Consider the following 19,613-nt stretch of genomic DNA (forward strand, 5'->3'; position numbering starts at 1 on the left):
GGATGGGCATGTTTGCACCCTCACCACCTATCCTGCCTCAGCACTCCTTCTCTGCTACCGGTCCTACAGCCCTCTGTAGGAGCCACATGGCAAATGAATAATGATTAATATTTTCAACCAAAAGGGGACAGCAGATTATAGGAGTTTCATTGTGCCATGTGCACTCATAAGGAATTTTAACATTTAAACATTTAACAATATGCATAGTCTGGGGTTCGGAAAAAACATAGATACATACCTCTAAAACAAAGCACAGTTTCCCATTAGCTAATGGCATCAGTAACTGAGTTAGATGAGCAAAACACTCAGGTGTAGCACACATTTCACCCTGGAAGACGTTAAGATCAAGAGTTAATTGTACCAATGATATATGATTACAACTAGAACACCAAGACATTTTGAAGAAACTTCATTAAAATTATTTTTAAGATGGCATTATTTTTGAATATTGTTTCAATTTTCATAAATTTTTCATATATAATTAATGCTAATATTTGATTGCATCTAATTTAAGCACAATTCAGGAAAAGTATTACAACATTGCTTCAAAATTAATTAGGCAGTTGGAATTTCATGCAAACACACTGCTTATGCTCTCAAACCAATCAAAGTTCAGTGTTTTTGGCTCATACGAAAAGCTTTTATCATATTTAGCTAAGCAAAACTATCACACTATTTAATAATGGAGTAGATGATGTGTCAATTAAAATAATATACCTCAGGATCTCCAATAGCGGAATCAAATCCAGCCGAAACCAGAATTAATTCTGGATTAAACTACAATAAGAATGAGTGAAATGATTTATTGACAACAAGCAAAAGCAAAGAGGTTCTATGAAACAGATACGAGTCTTAATTATATAAATAAGGCCACCCTCAGGTTGGAGGAGCAACATCTCATATTCCATTTGGGTAGCCTCCAACCTGATGCCATGAACATCAATTTTTCAGACTTTAATTTCTCCCCCTCCCCATTCTAGCTCCCCTTTTACTCCCTCTCTTTTCATATGCCTATCACCCTCCCCCAGTAACCCCTCCTCTTTCCCTTTCTCCCTGGTTCACTCTCCTCTCCTATTAGATTCCTTCTTCTTCAGCCCTTCATCTTTTCCACCTAACACCTTCCAGCTTCTTACCTTATCTGTTCTTTTTCTACCCTATCTTCCCCCTTACCTGGCTTCCCACATCACCTTCTAGCTTGTTCTCTTTCCCTTCCCTCCACCTTCTTATTCTGGCCTCTTTCCCCTTCATTTCCAGTCCTGATGAAGGGTCTTATCCTGAAACATCAACTCTTTATTCCTCTCCGTAGATGCTGCCTGACCTGCTGAGTTCCTCCAGCATTTTTTGTGTGTTACTCTATATAAATTACCTCATAAGCCATTGGAAGTAAAATGGAGAAGAAAGCTGCCAAATAGTCAGCATTTCCCATTCCAACCTGTTGTAAATGAAAAACATGGTAAGATTTAAAATGAGAATTTAATAGAACAGACTGGGCAGCATCACAGTGGAGAATAACTGAATAATTATCTCACTAATGTGGGTGATAGTTTAAATAACTTACTGCCTACACCTAAATTTCTTCAAAGTCAATACAGTATCTAGGCTAGAATCTACTGTACACGCAAAATTTTTGACACACGGCATGCAATGCTGTTCCTTGATTATTTACACCCTAACCAAAACAAAAAGATACATAATAATTATTTCTACTGCCAAATGTAGCAAGGAATATTTTTTTACAATCTGACTACAGCTTGGTGCCAGCTAGATGGTTGCAAGAACACGTGGCATTGGATGATACGTTTTTTTCGGCTTACCAATGACGGATAATAATTGTTTATCTGCTTCATCTCAACGAATGATTGCATTTGTTACATTAATGGCTAGAAGATCTATTTTATTGAATTGGAAAGAAATTAATCCTCCAACTGTATTTCAGTGGTTTTCTCAAACTACTTCTTGTTTGAGTTTAGAAAAAATTAGAAGTGTGGTTTTTGATCCTTCAGTTAAATTTGAAGAAACTTGGAGACCTTTTATTCAACATTTTCACATGAGTTGAATTGTCTTTTCCTAAACCTTACTTATATTATCCTTAATTAATTGGATGGAGGTTCGGAGTTATTGGCACTACTGTATATGTACTTAATATTATTCAATGGCCCATGTTGGTTAGTGTTTTTTTTTGTTTTTTTTCTCTTTTTTTGGGGGGGGCTTTTCTTTTTTTTCTCTTTTTACTTCTTTGTTTATTAATGTTCTGAGTTTGAGAGGTTATATATTTTTATTATTACATATCTGAATGTCTATTTAAACTATTAATTATGTACTCTCAAACATTTTGTATTCATGTTTCATTTATGTTTGTTTAAAACTAATAAAAAGATTTAAAAAGAAAGAAAAGAAAGATAATACGTTTTGAAAGCCTCACAGACCTGGTGTACACATCAGTAAAAGGTGTTGGAGGGCTTTAGAGAGGCAATAAGTTATAAACTGATATGTACACAGGATGAGCACTTTAAAACACTAATATTTGAGAACCAGAACTAACTTAGTTCAGCAGGCACAGAAATGGTTCCAGGGTGGATTCGAATGTGGGTTGCAGGATTTTGGATGGGATAAATTTTATGTGAGGGATAGAGATACGTTTTTATCAAAGAAGGAGTAGGGCATCCCTTCCCTCTGCTTTGTACTTCACGGAGCGCGAAGCACAGAAACAATTATCACTGTGATGATTGTACGCTCTAGTATCAATTGTTTGGTGACAATAAAGTATTTGTATTTGCTGGCCTGCAGGTCGCCCTTGGCCACCTGCTTAGCCCCTGATCAGGGTTACTTGAAGCCTTGGGAGCAGGTGGTGGATTGTCATATGAGCAGCTGGTGCATATCATAAGCCCTGGTTATGCAACCACTGATGCCAGACAGACAATCTCTGAAGAGTATTGATTTTATGGCTGTTCAGAAGAAGGCAACGGCAAACCACTTTAGTACAAAAAATTGCCATGAACAACCATGATTACTTATGTCATACAACACGGGACATAATGATGATGATGATCCAAGAGAGCATTAATAATTTCAGGTCTGAAGTTGGCAAAGGCACAGGCAAGGGTTTTTTTTTGGTTAAGCCATGGCTGACAATAGACATAGAAGGTGGTAATCTTACTGATGGAAAGTCGAAATTGTGAAGACACACTTCAACCTGATACAGTACTCAGAAAGAAACTCTTCAATTCTTAACTGAAGACTATGCAGAAGGCTGAAAACGTAGGACCAACAGACAGGTGTTATCAGTATAATTATGAAAAGGAGTACCATGTCTTCAGATGATGCTAACAAAGGCCAGCATGTAGATACAAAGGTGGTATCAAGTTTAGATACCTGGCTATCTACCAAACGAACAGTGTGGTAGGAACAATAGCTAATACTGAAGACTAGAATTCATTTAAAACAGGGGATTCCCAACACTTTTTTTTATGCCGTGGACCCCCACCATGAACCAAGGAATCTGTGGACCACAGGTTGGGAACTCCTGATTTAAAAACATACAAGGAAACAGATGAGAAAGAAAAGTTCTCACAGCACAATTTGATAGACCAAACTCCTTCAAGCACAAATAATTGTCTGAACCATTAAGTACAAAGATGATCATATAAAAATTTTGAATTTTTATTTTGAGAAATACCTTGTTCCATGGCATACTTATGGTGAATCCTGTCCCACTGCCTTTTCCAATAGCACTGTAATCAGAATCCTTCAAATTAGGCCAAAACTGCTGGTGCTCATAGCGATGCCATGAGAAATAAAGAACACTGAAATAAAAAAAGCCATTAAAATATAAGGTTTGATATGCCAAAAAAAATCCATGGAATAGCTTCTGTGTGGTTACCCTCCTTTGGGGAAGGAAGGACAGGAGGGTGGAGAGTATCTTAGCCCGTCGGAGCCCTTTGGACCGAGGTGGGATGCAAAATCTGAGGAGGCCTTTCAGTCGCTAAAGGAGCTGGTGACCCAGGCGTCAGTGCTGGCTTTTGCAGAACACTGAATACTGTATGTACTGCACAAGGATGCCAGTCGAGAGGGTTTAGGGGGTGTCCTGTAACAGGATCAGGGCTCTGGGTTGAGGCCTGCTGCATTTGTAAGCCGGAGTCTGTCGCCCTGAGAAAAACTATCCTACGTACAAGTTGGAATTTCTGGTGTTGAATTGGGCACGGTGGATCAATTGTGGGGGTTATGTTCGGGATTGATTCCGTTGGATGCTGTAGGGTTTCACTGCTGTGTAACATGCTGTAAAGTTTCACTGATAATGTAATGGTTTCTCTGTAGCAGCAATGCTTGGGTTATGACTAAAGATAACAGGATTTGGAATGCTGTTGTTCTTTCTTGTGAGCTGGAAGAGAGATTTTCGCGGTCTTTTGCCGGGGAGAGATGAGGAGCAAAGACGCAAATGGAAAGAGTTGGTAGACCGCCGGACAGCATTTCCAGCATCTCAGAGAGGTCAAATATCACAGAAATGTTCAGTTTATTTTTGAACACTAATTGAGTGATTGTTCTGGACACATAGTTCTCTTTTTAACAATAACAAAAGCAGTGCTACACAATACATTGCTCTCCAACATAAATATTAATGATTCTTGGGGATCTGTGAAAACACAAAAACACAAATGGTGCCAACCTCGGATCCTCCTCAAATGTGTTCTGAGTTCCTTGGCCATGATGCACATCCCAATCAACTATCACAATCCTGGAAGAGGAAAACAACAAAAAATTGTTTACATCATTATCAACAAAAATCTAGCTTTTCATTTTTTAAAAGTTAGAAACTCCACCTTTTTGCTCCATATCTTTGTTTTGCATACTCAGCTGCTATTGCTACATTATTAAAGATGCAAAATCCACAGGCATCACTCTTCTGGCTGTGGTGACCTGGCGGTCTAGGAAGGAAGAAGAAATAGATAATATTTTGGGTGCTGCTTTAAATGTATCAACAAAGTAAATATAAAATTATCCCATACCTTACTAGTGCCATCCCATTTCTTACTCTGTTTGACATGACTGCATCAACAAGTTGTAGAGTTGCTCCCAGAGATAATTTAGCACAGTGATTGGAGTTCTAAAACAAAACAGGCTTTCTTAAAAGACACAACAAATATGTGATGAAATCTTTAGTAACTAATCCTTAAAGGAATTGTGCTTTTAATTAATTTGGCTGTTGCTTTTTAACAATTTATCTAGCTAACAGATCCTTACGTAATTCTTGCAACAGCCTACAATACTTTCTATTTCACTTGCCTATTTGTTAATCTAGATTACCACCCTAGATCTTTACATTGTCTTTCAATGAAGATTAGAATATTAACTGGGTTGACAAAATCCACCTACTCTAAACAGATTCATTTGCTGTTTATCATCTGAAAAACATATCTTTATAGTAACACACACAAAACACTGGAGGAACTCAGCAGGTCAGGCAGCATCTATGGAGTGGAATAAACAGTTAACATTTTGGGCTGAGACCTTTCTTCAGTCCTTAAATTTATTCTTTTCCATAGATACTACCTGACCTGCTGAGCTCCTCCAGCATTTTGTGCGTGTTGCTTGGAATTCCAGCATCTGCAGACTTCCATGTATTTATTATTTCTTTATAATAATTTGTCATTTAAGTTTCCACTCATGCAAATACAGCAAATACTTCAACTATCAGAAAGCAATGCTTTCAATTCATGGTCGCTGTACTCAAATTTCTGGGACTAGTTTTCAAACCTTTTCAGAAAAGGAAGAGACTGTCTGTGGATTGGTATTAGCATTCACACAGTTCATTCCTAAAACTATGAACCACAGACAGTGTCAATTGACTTGAATTATGTGACTAATTCTGGAACAGGTCTTGGATCCAAAGTTGAATACAAACGAAAGTGCGTTCAATTTAGTTAAACTAACACAGAGAAAGAGGAATGAAATGTGACTTTGCTGGTAATTGATTAGGTTTTCTTGAAAGTATAGTTTTACTTACAGGGTGAAAATAAACTGCATCATATTTGTATGAGAAGCTCTTCAATTGTTCAACATTCATAAAGGCAGTAGATTTTACGGCTTCCAAATAATCCATGCTGCAAATAGGAAACACTTTAATAAAATTTCATCAAAACACCACAGACATTCTCTGCTAAATACATTGGCTTATCAGTGACCAAATCAGTAAAAAGAGTACAGAGTTTAAATTATCCATAAAGACACAACCTAGGAAGAAGTTATAAAGCAGCACTGGCAAAATTGTGCTAGGCTATTTGCCTTGGCTCGATATACCTGGATACTCCAGAAATGTCACATAATAAGGATGCAAATTAGTATTTTTGAAAACCCCTCAAAGATCCAAACAGCACCATATGATTAAAAATAGAATTTGGTGCTAATACTAATTTAACAAGATATTTGCTGAACAGCTAACTCATTGCCAAAACTTAATGTAATGTAGTTTACTCTCCACTATAACACTGGTGTCACTGTAGAGAACCAATTTACAAGTAAAAATTAAGGCTTGTGGAAATATTGCTCCACCATCATGAATAAAATTATTAAAATAACTGTGTGCTCTTTAATATAAATTATGGTTTACACTACAGATGCAAATGAAAGCATAGTATCTGATACTGTATCCCAATCTGCCTTACGAAATATGCAAAGCAAATTGCTATTTAAAAGTTTCAGAGCTCATCTTTACACTATGTTATGAGAAGTGGAAGCAGGTAAGACTGGCCAATAGGGCTCTGGTGAGGTTGTATAGGTCACTCACCTGTACAGTGGATGTAATGGATTGCAGAAGCATTAGTGAACTCCAACCATACCATTGGCTTCAAAGGATGACGGAGAAGGAGGTCATTGATGGCCTATGCTCCACTTAGGAGCTAAGGGCCCAAGTTAAGTGAGTTCAGATATCCTTTTGTGTAAGAGCAGAAATGGAGGGGAAAGGAGAAACAGGTTGCTGCCCAAACTTTCACTCAAGGTAGGAGATGGGGAAAGTATGTAACTGGTTAAAACATTTTAAATGTATGTCCAACCTGTGAACCAAACTAATTTCCTCTTCAGTGGCCTCTCGAACTGATAGTTGGACACATCTTTCCACAAGACCATACTGTTTCAGTTTGTCAAAGGAAGCGGACAAACGTTCTGGTATTTCAATGCTGCAATCTGGGCTAAAATGGAAACAAATAGAAATATTACTTTAATTAATGAAATGGACCATAACTTCATGGCTGGTTTATTTACCAGCCATACAGTCTTCGTTAGGCACTTTGACCCAATTTTCCCAAGTATCCTACAAGAGTAAAAGAATCACTATTCGTTCATAAACTACTAACATTATCATAAAAATTAACGTATGCTCTTATCTGGTTTTAAGCTTTAAATTACTTCATGGGAAACAAGGATTTCAATGTATATGTTTATAGAGCACCAGGGAAGTCTAGAGATAGTGGAAATACAGAAAATAGAAGTGAAATGGTGAGGGGGGGGGGGCAGAAAAACAGAATGCTGGAACTGAGTTGGATGTAGCAATTGCTGGAAAGTCTAAAATAATGGAGGATGCTTGAAATATTCAGCAGTTCAAGAGAGAAAAACCAAAGAATTATAATGATAGTATTGAGTCAATAACTACAATGAACTATAACAGTGATCAAAATAGTTTAGCAGAAAATTGGAGCTAACCAAATCACCTAAATTGTGAACAATCTGAACTGATGTCCAATATTCTGCTCTAAGAGATAGATTGTTATAAATATCTTAAATCAGTGGAGTTAAGTGGCTTAGACCCTTGCAACTAAAAGTATCTGCCAATTTTTTTTAGTAACTAAGTCTGACAATACTTACAATCCCAGAACTGGAAGGCCAAATGCAGGCAGATGGGACTAGTTTGCTAGGCAAAATAGTGGATGGACGAGTTGACCAAAGGGCCCATTTTCAAACTAAGTGCAGATATTTGGAAGTGTTGTAAAAGCTAGAAGATATTATAGAGCTTGGGAAGGATGAAGGTTTTAAAACTTGAGCCATTGTTTAATCTGGTATTAACTTCTTACAAAGTCAGTAAAGAATGTGGAATACCTGTCTGGACTCTGTTGAAATAATTAGGTGTTAAGGATATAAAGGATTTGATAAAACTTTTAACTGCAGATGAATTGAGATATAAGTTATTAAGCTACTCACAAATCCCACAGCAGATTATAGCTCATCATTCGTTCATCGTAGATCAATCCAGTTCCTGAAGCCATTTCTGGAAAAAAATTAAAAATACAATATATAAACAACCACCCTATGCATAATTCATAACCAAAGGAAACCACATTTAACTCTAAATCTTAAAGTACAAAATATGAACACAAGACATAGAAGCAGGATTTGCCATTCGGCCCATTAGGTCTGCTCTACCATTCAGTCATGATTGATTTATACCAGAACCACTTGGCAATAATAGTCAAGAGATGATGTGGTATATGAAAATCCTGGCTAAATTGCAACATTCTAGGTACTGATGTTTTCTATTCAAATATTGTTTGTCCAACTCATATTTCTAATACTTTATGTTTAACTTATGATATCCAAAATCTTTTGAATTTTTAATTAACTTCCTGATCTACTTGTAGGAAGGAACTAAGCACATGAATATTTGTCCTTATGTGCCATGTTGTATGAGGTAGGCGATCATGATCATTCCAAGACTATGAATGCTCTTGGGAAATTTTTCTACAGAGTGGTTTGCCATTGCTTTCTTCTGGGCAGTGCTTTTACAAGACGGGTGACCATAGCCATTATCAATTCTCTTCGAAGATTGTCTACCTGGGATAAGTGGACGCTTAACCAGGACTTGTGATATTCACCAGCTACTTGTACAATCATCCACTAAATTCTTCCCTGGCTTCACATGACCCTGACTGGGGGGCTAAGCAGATGATACACCTTGCCCAAGGGTGACCTGCAGGCTAGCAGAGGGACGGTGTGCCTTACACCTTGGTAGAGATATCCGACATCCCAATATGAGCATTAAAAATCTAATTAATCTATAAAATTTTCTCATTGTGTAAATATAGTTGGCCATTAGTGGACATTCTCTTAGTTTTAGCTATGGGACACTGAATTAAAGTTGCTTTAAAAGAAGTTTGCAAACATTTCAATATGATTAGATGGAAACACACACAAAATAATAGTGAGCAAAATATTTTAAAATACAAGTAAACCACCAAACTTAAATTTTGAAGTTGAAATCAAATTGTATTACAAATCTGCAATCTTAGAGAAAGCCATTTGCAATTTGGATTAACCTTAGCTGTTACCATTGATAATGATACTAGAAGAAAGCAATATTGGTATTATTGCCTAAGTATAATAGATGAATTCCACTGGTTTTACTGTATTATGGATATATTTGTCAATTCCAAAACAAATACAAGAAGCAATACCAAGATGTCTATTTTTTTTATTTCCTATGGCAGGCACCTCAAAGAATTGGAGAGATACCATCAGACTGTCTCTGCAAAATCCACCAAATCCACACCAACATCTTCTCCAATGCCATCATTTCTGGCATTGTTTCTAATTACATAAAGTGAAAATCTAAGCAGTGCAGATGCTATTATTTTGAAATTAATAGCAGAAAATGCAGATCAGGCAGCATCTGTAGAAAGAGAATCAGTTAACGTTTTGGGCTTTAGATCCTCATGCAGAATTGAGAAAATGAGAAGCTGATGAAAGGTACTTGGTTCTCTTTCCACAGATGTTGTCTGGCCTGCTGAGATTTTCCCAGATATTTTCTGTTTTTCTTTTGGATTAATCTTCTTTTTGTCTGTATAATGGTAAAGTCGGGGCACATACCGAGCAGATCAAACTGTACAAAAGAAAAATGAGCCTAAAGGTTGGTAGGCAGAAGTGCCAAGTTTTGGTACCAAAAACAAATTGATGGATTTAAATTGAGTACTGCAGGGTTCAACATGCATTGAGAGTGGAGGGAAACTTCATCAATGATATCTGCTTAGAAGACTCATAAGATATGTAACCTGGTTGTGCAACCTTCAACAATAAATTGCTGATAGCTGGCCTCATAGAATATTGACAGGAAGAAAAATACAATCCAAAGTTAAATTGCAATCAGCACTACGGAAAGAGGGCGAGCCCTTCAAGCAGAAGCTGCTTATCTCGAAGTATTGACTTGACATTATTTTAGTTATTAGTACTATTAGAGTAAGTAATACATTTTGTTTTTTTCTTTTATATTTTGTTTCTGGATGCAATTTCACTTAAAATGGACAAGGGAGGTGCGAGATAGCTTTGGATCCTCCCTCCCAGTGTCCAGAAGTCGTTACTAACAGAATGGGAAAAAAAACAGGTTCGAAGTCACCTCGGAACCAGAGTGGAAACAACTCCTTAAAAATAAAGGAAAAACTCCACAACTTATCCACCAGCGAGCAGCAGACTACTACCTCCACAGCGAATGACCCCGAACACCAGGAGCTTCCGGCTCAACCCAACCTGACGACGGGAAGCAGTCTTTGATTGACAGTAAAACGGACCAAGCGCGGGACAGCCTTTCAATCCGGACCAATTGGGTTTGCCGCGCGCAACGGGTTCTCCCCGGAGCCGCCAAGTTAGGTAGGCCGAGCAGTTGCTAAGAGCCGTTATGAAGCTGCGGTGTTGAGGAAGGTGAGTGGGTCCAATTTAGGTACGTCTGCATGTTGAGTGGTGGGTTTGGCAGCTCTTGCAGTGCCGGGGTTTCTATTCAATCACGCATAAGACAACGGATGTCCTGATGAAGGGTCTCGGCCCGAAACGTCGACTGTTTATTCCCACCCATAGATGTTGCCTGCCTTGCTGAGCTCCTCCAGTACATTGTGTGTATTGCTCTAGATTTCCAGCACCTGCAGTACGTACCCCTTATGTCCAAAACAACGGGTTGCATCCGTGCACGATGGGCTGAATGGTTTCCTTATTCGCTTTGTCATTTTGTGGGTGAGCCACATTCCGTGTAGCCGATCTCAGTCTGTCACTTGCTCGTTTGGATTGTGGTGTCACACGAATGCGGCTGTAAATGCAAACAGAACGGCCTTGGGAATTGGTTCATAATGAACATTGTAGTGGGCTTGACATGGAATTCGTGAAAGAGATTTATGTGATTTTCATAGTAAATCTTGTTTAGAGAAGTTTGATTAACTCACCTTTCTAGAGGAAGGAACTGTCATCAATAATTATAATTGTTGGTCCTCTATTCCCTACTGTTGTTACCCATGAAGATGGTTACTTTCCTCCCAACGGTGGAGATGTAAGAGACGGCAGATGTTGGAATCTGGAGCAGAAAAAGAATCCAAAATGCTGGAGGAATTCAGTGGCCACAGTTCCAAAGAAGGCTCTCAACCCTAATCATTGTCCCGTTTCCCACCACAGATGCCGTGACCCACTGAGTTCCCTCAGCATTTTATTGCTTACCCCAGAATGGTGGAATTTCTAATGTCATGTAGGCTCAGCTTCTGTGTTCAGAAATGAGAAGCCTGAGTAAAGAGAAGGGCTGATCACAAACAAGAAGATCTGCAGATTTTGTGTGTGTTGCAAAGAGAAGGGCTGTCTGCTTTCTGTACCTATGCAAACATATTCTGATCATGATTCATAATCCATCATTTCCCTCCCGCACTAACACCTTTCCTTTCCTCTTGCTCTCAATTATTGCCTTAGTCTGAAAGAGGATAACAAGTTGCAGTTGTTGTAAGTTACTGAGCTAGAGGTTTGAAATAATGATCCAGAAATATACATTTGAACCATGGAATTAAAAAAATAGTTTGAGATGAATGCAAATACTGGCCTTGTCATTCATGTTCAGGATATAATAAATCGATCATCTTTGTGTATTACTTAACTTTCAGTACAGGAATTTGTACACAATCTATTGGAACAACACTTGAAAAATAGATTGAATGAAAAAAAAAATTGAATGATCTTTATTGTCATTATACATAGGTACAATGAAACTCTGCTTAGTTTCCTCTCAGGCAAGTAAATAGTGGTAGATAAAAACAAGACAGTAATATAAAAAAAGTATTAAATAGATAAGTAGCAGAAAATAAGTTGCAGCAGCATCGGAATATCATTGTAATGCACAAAGTGCTGTTAGTGCAAGTAATTGAGTCCTTGTGTGTGCATGTGTGTGCTCACAGTTTCAATCATTGCTCTGAGGGAGTACTGTGATGGAGGCTACACCTCTGGGGTACAAGCTGTTCCTCAGTCTATTTGTTCTGGCTTTTAGTGTCCTGAAACTTTTGTGGACGGCAGCTGGTCAAACAGGGAGTGGCCGGGGTGTTTGGTGCCTCTGGTTATGCTGATTGATTTCCTCCTGAGTCTGCAGGAATAGATGATGTCCAGTCCTGGGAGCTCCATCCTGACAGTTTGCTGGGCTGCCTTCACCACGCGATGCAGGTCTTGTCGCTCAGCGGCTGTGCAGCTGGCATACCACACTGTGGTGCTGTTGTTCAGGATGGTTTCAATTGTGCTTCTGTAGAAGTTAAGCAACAGCTTTTGTTCGAGTTTGGCCTGTTTCAGCTTTCTGAGGAAGAAGAGTCTTCGTTGTGCCTTTTTGACAAGCAGCGAGGTGTTGGTGGTCCATGTCAGCGAGGTGTTGGTGGTCCATGACAGCGAGGTGTTGGTGGTCCATGTCAGCGAGGTGTTGGTGGTCCATGTCAGCGAGGTGTTGGTGGTCCATGTCAGCGAGGTGTTGGTGGTCCATGTCAGCGAGGTGTTGGTGATCCATGTCAGCGAGGTGTTGGTGGTCCATGTCAGCTGCTTTGACAACATAACTCCATGGAACTTTAGGTTTTCCACACTTTCCACTACCTCTCCATGTATATGGAGGGGGTGTGTACTCTATCCTTTGAACTCCTGAAGTCAATGATCATCTCTTTTGTTTTAGAAGTGTTAAGGACCAGGTCATTGTCCTTACACCACTCCGTCAGATGATCCACCTCGAGCCTGTATTTCCAAATACTAATTGATACCGAACCATATATAGTCGGCCCTCCTTATCTGTGGGGGATTGGTTCCAGGACCCCCCCCCCCCCCCGATACCAAAATTCGTGGATGCTCAAGGCCCTTATTTAACTCGTATCAGTGCGGTGGTCTTTAGGACCCAGTGGAACCCTGGACTTTATTTAACATTTCTCCGTGTGGTGGACATTAGGACCTGGCGGTGCAGCTCTGAATCTGCAGCGTTTCTGTTCACAAAAATAATCACGATTGCTATTGAAAATAAGGTGGAAGTAATAAAGTGATCGGAAAAAGGTGAAACACCATCAGTCATCGGAAAAGCGTTAGGCTACAGTCGGTCAACGATTGGAACAATTTTAATGCAGAACGTGAAAGGCCCTGCCCCGATGAAAGCTACAATTATTACGAAGCAACACAGTGATTAAATTTTTGAAATAAGTATGTTTCTTAAGTGTTTTATATGCATAGAAAAGTAAAATATGTACTATATACTAAGAAAAACATTTGACTAACTGACGCTAAATAATACCAGATGTACCTGTTCCGACTTCAAATCTGACTTAAAGACAGACTCAGGAACGGAATTCATTCATAACCCGGGGACTGCCTGTACTTTTAAGTCATTTCTAGATTACTTATAATACCTAATACAATGTAAATGCTATGTAGATAGTTGTTATACTGTATTGTTTAGGGAATAGTGACAAGAAAAAATAGTCTGTACATGCTCAAGCAACGAGTGCTGAAGAGAGATCTTCCAGGTTTTCCTGATGCATGGCTGTTTGAATCCACGCATATGGAATCCGCGGATAAGGAGGGCTGACTGTAGTTTTTTGATTTTAATGGTATTGGTGTATAGCTGTAGAAAATTAGCAACAGTTAAATTCACTTATCATCACCATTTTGTGCTGAGTTGTATGACGTGGTTGATCATGGTGACTGTGATTGTTTTTGGCAATTTTTTTCTATAGAAGCAGTTTGCCTTTGCCTTCCTCTGGGCAGTGTCTTTACAAGATGGGTGACTCCCTGCCATTATAAATACTCTTCAGGGATTGTCTCCCTGGCATCAGTGGTCATATACCAGGACTTGTGATATGCACTGGCTGCTGATATGACCATCTACCACCTGCTCCCATGGCTTCATGTCACCTTAATCCGATGGGGGGGGGGGGGGGGAGAGGGTGATTAACAGGTACTACATCTTGCCCAAGGGTAGCTTGCAGGCTAGTGGATAGATGGAGCACCTTACACCACCTTTGGCAGAGATATATCTCCACTATGTCACCCATTCATGACCTATATTTAAAAAACCTGAATTACAGCTTTATTAGCACAAGAATTTCAGATCTCATCCAATGTTTGTGCTTGGTTACTTAGGACCAGATCTGCTTTGTACTTGAATGGGATACTGCCTGGGGATAACTAAATAAGAGATTTTCACAAGAATAAATTTTGAAGTTTAAATGTGGAAATTTATGAAAAGAATTTGCATTCACCCATCTTAGGAAATTTTCATTATAGGCTTTTCTTTACAACTACTCTATTCAGTTTGATATATGAATTGTTAAATTCTAATACAGAGGGTTTCTTGATTTTAGTACTGCATTGTCTATCAGTAGTTTAAACTTTGATTTATTCTTTAAGTTTTGTCATTTTAAAATTTATATTTCCAAGACACTTTAACGTTCTACCTTTTTTACAATTGCCTCTTGGTTTACTTTGAAAGCTGAATAATCTTAAATTTCACCATAACTTTCAAGCTTACTTCTGGAGATAAAGCTGCTGAATCTTGTCTGAATTGCTTTCTTTTTTTTCTTTCTCTCTCTCTTTGCCTGTTCTCCATCTCCCTCTGGTGCTACCCTCCCCCTTTCTTTCTCCCTAGGCCTCCTGTTCCAAGATCCTTTACCTTCTGCAGCTCTGTATCCCTCTTGCCAATCACCTTTCCGGCTCTCAGCTTCACCCCACCCCCTGTTATCTTCTCCTATCATTTCGCATTTCCCCCTCCCCCTCCTATTTTAAAATCTCTTACTATCATTCCTTTCAGTTAGTCCTGATGAAGGGTCTCGGCCCAAAACGTCGACGGTGCTTCTCCCTATAGATGCTGCCTGGCCTGCTGCGTTCCACCAGCATTTTGTGTGTGTTGCCTGAAATGCTTGAGTTTGTTGCTAGCATTTTTGTGATAAGAACTAGGTTAGGGGTTCCCAACCTTTTTTAAGCCATGGATCCCTAGCATTCCCATGTTGGGAATCCCTGAACTAGACAAAACTAGTAAACATATTGTATTGAATTGATTTTATTACTTATATCCTTCATATACATGAGGGGTAAAAATCTTTATGTTATGCCTCCATCTAAATGTGCAATTTATGGTAATTTATAATAAGTAGTATGTACAACAGGACAGTCAATATAGCATAGAAATACAATTGTATCAGTATGAATTAATCAGTCTGATGGCTTGGTGGAAGAAGCTGTCCCAGAGCCTGTTGGCCCTGGCTTTTATGCTGTGGTACCATTTCCTGGATGGTAACAGCTGAAACAGTTTGTGGTTGGGGTGACTTGGGTCCCCAGTGATCCTTCGGACACTTTTTACGCACCTGTCTTTGTAAGTGTCCTGAATAGCCAGTCAGGATGCTCTCAGTTGTGCCCCTGTAGAAAGTTCTCAGGATTTGGGAATCCATACCAAACCTCTTCAACAACCTGAGGTGAAAGAGGCACCGTTGTGTCTTTTTCACCACACAGCTGGTATGTACAGACAATATGAGATCCTCAATGATGTGTACGCCGAGGAACTTAAAGCTATTCAACCCCATATCCATTGATATCAGTAGGGGTTAGCCTGTCTCCGTTCCTCCTGTAGTCCACAACCAGCTCCTTTGCTTTTGCGAAATTGAGGGAGAGATCGTTTTCTTGACACCACTGTGTCAGGGTGATGACTTCTCCTTAGGCTGCCTCATTATTTGAGATTAGGCCAATCAATGTAGTATCAACAGCAGATTTAATTAGCAGATGAGCTAATAATAATGAGCTGTGGGTGATAACACAGTCATGGGTATACAGAGAGTAAAGGAGGGGGCTTAGTACACAGCTCTGAAGGGCACCTGTGTTGACGGGCAGAGGTGAAGGAGCTCACTCTTACCACGTGCTGGGGATCTGACAGGAAGCCCAGGATCCAGTTGCACAAGGCAGGGTGAAGGCCAAGGTCTATGAGCATCTTGTTGAGCCTGGTGGGAATTATGGTGTTGAATGCTGAACTGTAGTCCTAGAACAGCATTCTCACAAAAACATCCCTCTTCTCCAGATGTGTAAGGACGACGTGTAGAGCTGTGGCTGTTGCATCGTCTGATGATCGGTTGTGTCAGTAGACAAATTGTAGGGGGTCCATCATGCTGCAGATGTAGTTTTTGACCAGCCTCTCAAGGCATTTACTTATTATTGAGGGGAGTGCGACAGGACGATCAGATGTGTTGCCTTGGTCTTTTTAGGTACAGGGACAATGGTGGATGTTTTGAAGCAGGAGAGCACTATACAGTGGGAGACGGAGAGTTTAAAAATGTCTTTAAAACACACCTGCCAGTTGTGCTGCGCACTCTCTGAGTACCTGCCCTGGGATGTCGTCCGGTCCCACAGCCTTGTGACTGTCCGCTATGTGGAAACACCTGCATACTTCAGCCTCAGAGATGACCAAGTCGTAGGTCTCTTCGGTAGCTCTCCTCGGGCTCAGTGTTGACTTGAACTCTATATAGTTTAAGTAGTACTTCCTCTACTTGTATTCTATTATTTTCACTATGTCGTTCAATGTTTTGAGAATTTTTAACTGCTTTTTTGGTGTATTGACAGGACATTTTATTTGAGGGATGCAAAGCTTTTTTAGACCATAAGTTATAGCAGCAGAATTAGGCCATTTGACCCATCATGCTGCTCTGCCATTTCATCATAGCTGATCCATTTCCATCTCGGCCCCAATCTCCTGCTTTCTCCCTGTATCCCTTCCTGCCCTGACTAATCAAGAATCTATCAACTTCCACCTTAAATATATCAAATGACATGGCCTCCACAGCCGCCTGTGGCAATGAATTCCATAAATTCACCAGTCTCTGGGTAAATAAATTCCTCTTCATCTCCATTCTAAATGGATGTCCCTCTATTCTGAGGTTGTGTCCTCTGAGACTCCCCCACCATAGGAAACATACTCACCACATCCACTCTATTGAAGCCTTTTAAAATTTGATAGGTTTCAATAAGGTCACTCCTCATCCTTGTGAATTCCAGTACATAGAGGCCCAGAGTCATTAGACTTTCCTCATATAACAAGCCTTTCGATCCCAGAATCATTTCCATAAACCTCCTTTGATTCTTTTCTAATGTCAGCACATCCTTTCTCTGATGAGGTGTCCAGAACTGCTCATACTACTCTAGCAAGTGAGGCCTCACCAGTGCATTATGAATCCTCAATATTATGTCCTTGCTTTTACACTCCAATCCTCTCAAAATGAATGCTTAAGTTGCATTTGCCTTCCTCACCGCTGACTCAACATGCAAATTAACCTTCAGAGATTCCTGCACGAGGACTCCCAAGTCTGTTTCTTCCTCAGATTTTTGAATTTTCTCTCCATTTAGAAAACAGTCTGTGTTTTTATTTCTATCTTAGTGATTTTATTATTTCATTTTTTAGTGATTTGCGAATCAGTAAACTGGGTAAGATAAAGTAAGATGATTTGCCAATACATCTTTTGGGTTGAACTTTCTGCAAAATAATTCCCTTATTACTCGCTTTGTTTTATTAGCTGTTTCATGGTTCAGAACAAGGTTTTTAGAAATTACTCAAAGCCAAAATCGAGATTATCGTAACTTGCACAATTGCATGTATACATAGGTGCAATGAAAAACTCAATTGTAGCCATTATTGCCATAGATGATGGATAATGATCTTTTGTGCTGTAGAGTTTAATGCTGAGTTACGTAAAGCAGGCAAAAAGGAACAAAAATCTTTATATACACGAGATTCTGCAGATGCTGGGAATCTAGAGTAACACATACAATGCTGGAGGAACTCAGCAGGTCAGGCGGCATCTATGGAGGGAATAAACAGTCGACGTTTCTGGACTGAGTCGGGACTACTATTGAGTTTCTCAAAAAAAATGTCATACTTGTGACTATAAATGAGATACAAATTAACTCACCTGAGTCGTCATATATAACTACCGACTGTAATAAAGCAGCTGACAAAAGGCTACTCATGAGTTTACTTAGATTTTGATAGTGAATGTAGAATTTTCAGTAAGTTTTTTGGAAAATTTACTTTTGAGTTTTTGCAAATTTTCTGACTAGTTCGGAAAAAGATGAAGTTTAAAATAAAAGCTTAAAGTGTGACTGCAGTGATAGCTTAAAATTAAAATGATGCAATATGTTCTCTTCACAGACTCCAAGGAAAATCTGCAATGTTAACTATGCAGGGTCAAAGCAGCCGGCATATTCACTTTTGACATACACAACTGAAACATGGCGAGCATTACGCAATTATTTGGAGATCTTTGTGAGGCCCACATGGCAGGCCTTTCATGGAAGTGTTATAGGGGGAAAAGGCAACTGAACAGAACACAATTCAAGGAAAAATTAAAAAGGGTTGTCTACAATACACTATTTATGAATCTTTTTCGTGATGTAGCAACATCAAGGTCTCAGTCAGAAATCAGTAAGTTGCCTGTGAAAAACAAAATTCTGATGTTGTCCTTCAATTTGAGGTTGGCTGGGATGGGTATAGAAGCTGATCTCCTGGAGGAACTTACAGAGAAAGTAGAAAAATCAACGTGCATGCCGCAGACTGATCTGAACTCCGTACTGGAACTTCTAATTGAACTTGCAGGGACTGGAACTTATCAGCTTCTACAACGAAAAAAGGATTATTTCTTGAACAATAAATATGTCGGGAGAAATGTAAAATTTCAGGGCTATGACCACTATGATGTCAGCCTGTTTGAATCAGGGCTGTTGTCTCTACTTTCCACTGAGGACTTACAATTTCATGATAATGTACAGCGTACACTTCAGTTAATGGATGCACAACCTGGAACTGGATTACCCAGTTTTGGACAATCCTCCCATAATTACTTAGCTGGTGATAAATATGAGAAAGAAACACGATTATCGCTTTTTGGTGCATTGGTACATAGTTGTACATGTGAAATGGAAGTCAAACTGGATTTGCCTGCAGTGCCAGATAATGTGGATATGACTGGACTTAAAATTAGGGTAAGTAACGCACAACATGCAACATTACAGTTGAAATACAGGGTGAAGTTTCTTGTGGGTCAAAATTATGCTATTGCAGGCACTTATTTTGTGAATATCTATTTACTCAAATTATCTGCAAATAGGCAAAGTCATAAATTGTGGTGGAGAAAAATGAAAATTAGCAGAAAGTAAATCTTGAGCAAAGGTGTGAAATTCTGACTGCATAAGCTATCCTTTAAAGCAGAGGTTCCCAACCTGAGGTTCACAAACATATTGGTTAATGGTAGGAGTTTATGGCATAAAAATGGATGTGAACCCCTGCTTTAAAGTGTTAAGGCAATTAGCCATCACTAGTGTTATGAGGAGAGATTTGATAGGCT

At 39.2% G+C, this 19,613-nt stretch overlaps 2 protein-coding genes across 5 annotated transcripts in view; one reads left to right on the forward strand and one right to left on the reverse strand.

Moving 5' to 3' along the window:
* Positions 1-10,494, reverse strand: part of hdac10 (histone deacetylase 10) — a 40,378-nt gene extending 29,884 nt beyond the window's left edge. Inside the window, exons 1-11 of one of the 2 annotated variants that reach the window (XM_059987436.1) lie at positions 10,455-10,494; positions 8,188-8,254; positions 7,047-7,181; positions 6,002-6,098; positions 5,004-5,101; positions 4,818-4,922; positions 4,664-4,732; positions 3,677-3,803; positions 1,367-1,432; positions 718-777; positions 239-328 (exon numbers count right to left, since the gene is read on the reverse strand). In XM_059987436.1, coding sequence (XP_059843419.1) covers positions 239-328; positions 718-777; positions 1,367-1,432; positions 3,677-3,803; positions 4,664-4,732; positions 4,818-4,922; positions 5,004-5,101; positions 6,002-6,098; positions 7,047-7,181; positions 8,188-8,252 — 912 coding nt within the window. In that variant the 5' untranslated portion in view covers positions 8,253-8,254; positions 10,455-10,494. Of the gene's footprint in view, positions 1-238; positions 329-717; positions 778-1,366; positions 1,433-3,676; positions 3,804-4,663; positions 4,733-4,817; positions 4,923-5,003; positions 5,102-6,001; positions 6,099-7,046; positions 7,182-8,187; positions 8,255-10,372 lie in introns of both variants that reach the window. The other variant, XM_059987435.1, reaches the window with a different exon arrangement.
* Positions 10,495-10,548: 54 nt separating this feature from the next.
* The window catches only part of tubgcp6 (tubulin gamma complex component 6), a 62,030-nt gene continuing 52,965 nt past the window's right edge, over positions 10,549-19,613 (forward strand). For all 3 annotated transcript variants that reach the window (XM_059987437.1, XM_059987438.1, XM_059987440.1), the window contains exons 1-2: positions 10,549-10,674; positions 18,422-19,251. In XM_059987437.1, coding sequence (XP_059843420.1) covers positions 18,502-19,251 — 750 coding nt within the window. In that variant the 5' untranslated portion in view covers positions 10,549-10,674; positions 18,422-18,501. The remainder of the gene's footprint in view (positions 10,675-18,421; positions 19,252-19,613) is intronic.

Source organism: Hypanus sabinus, chromosome 13, assembly GCF_030144855.1.
Source record: "Hypanus sabinus isolate sHypSab1 chromosome 13, sHypSab1.hap1, whole genome shotgun sequence".
In the NCBI taxonomy this organism is placed as follows: Eukaryota; Metazoa; Chordata; class Chondrichthyes; order Myliobatiformes; family Dasyatidae; genus Hypanus; species Hypanus sabinus.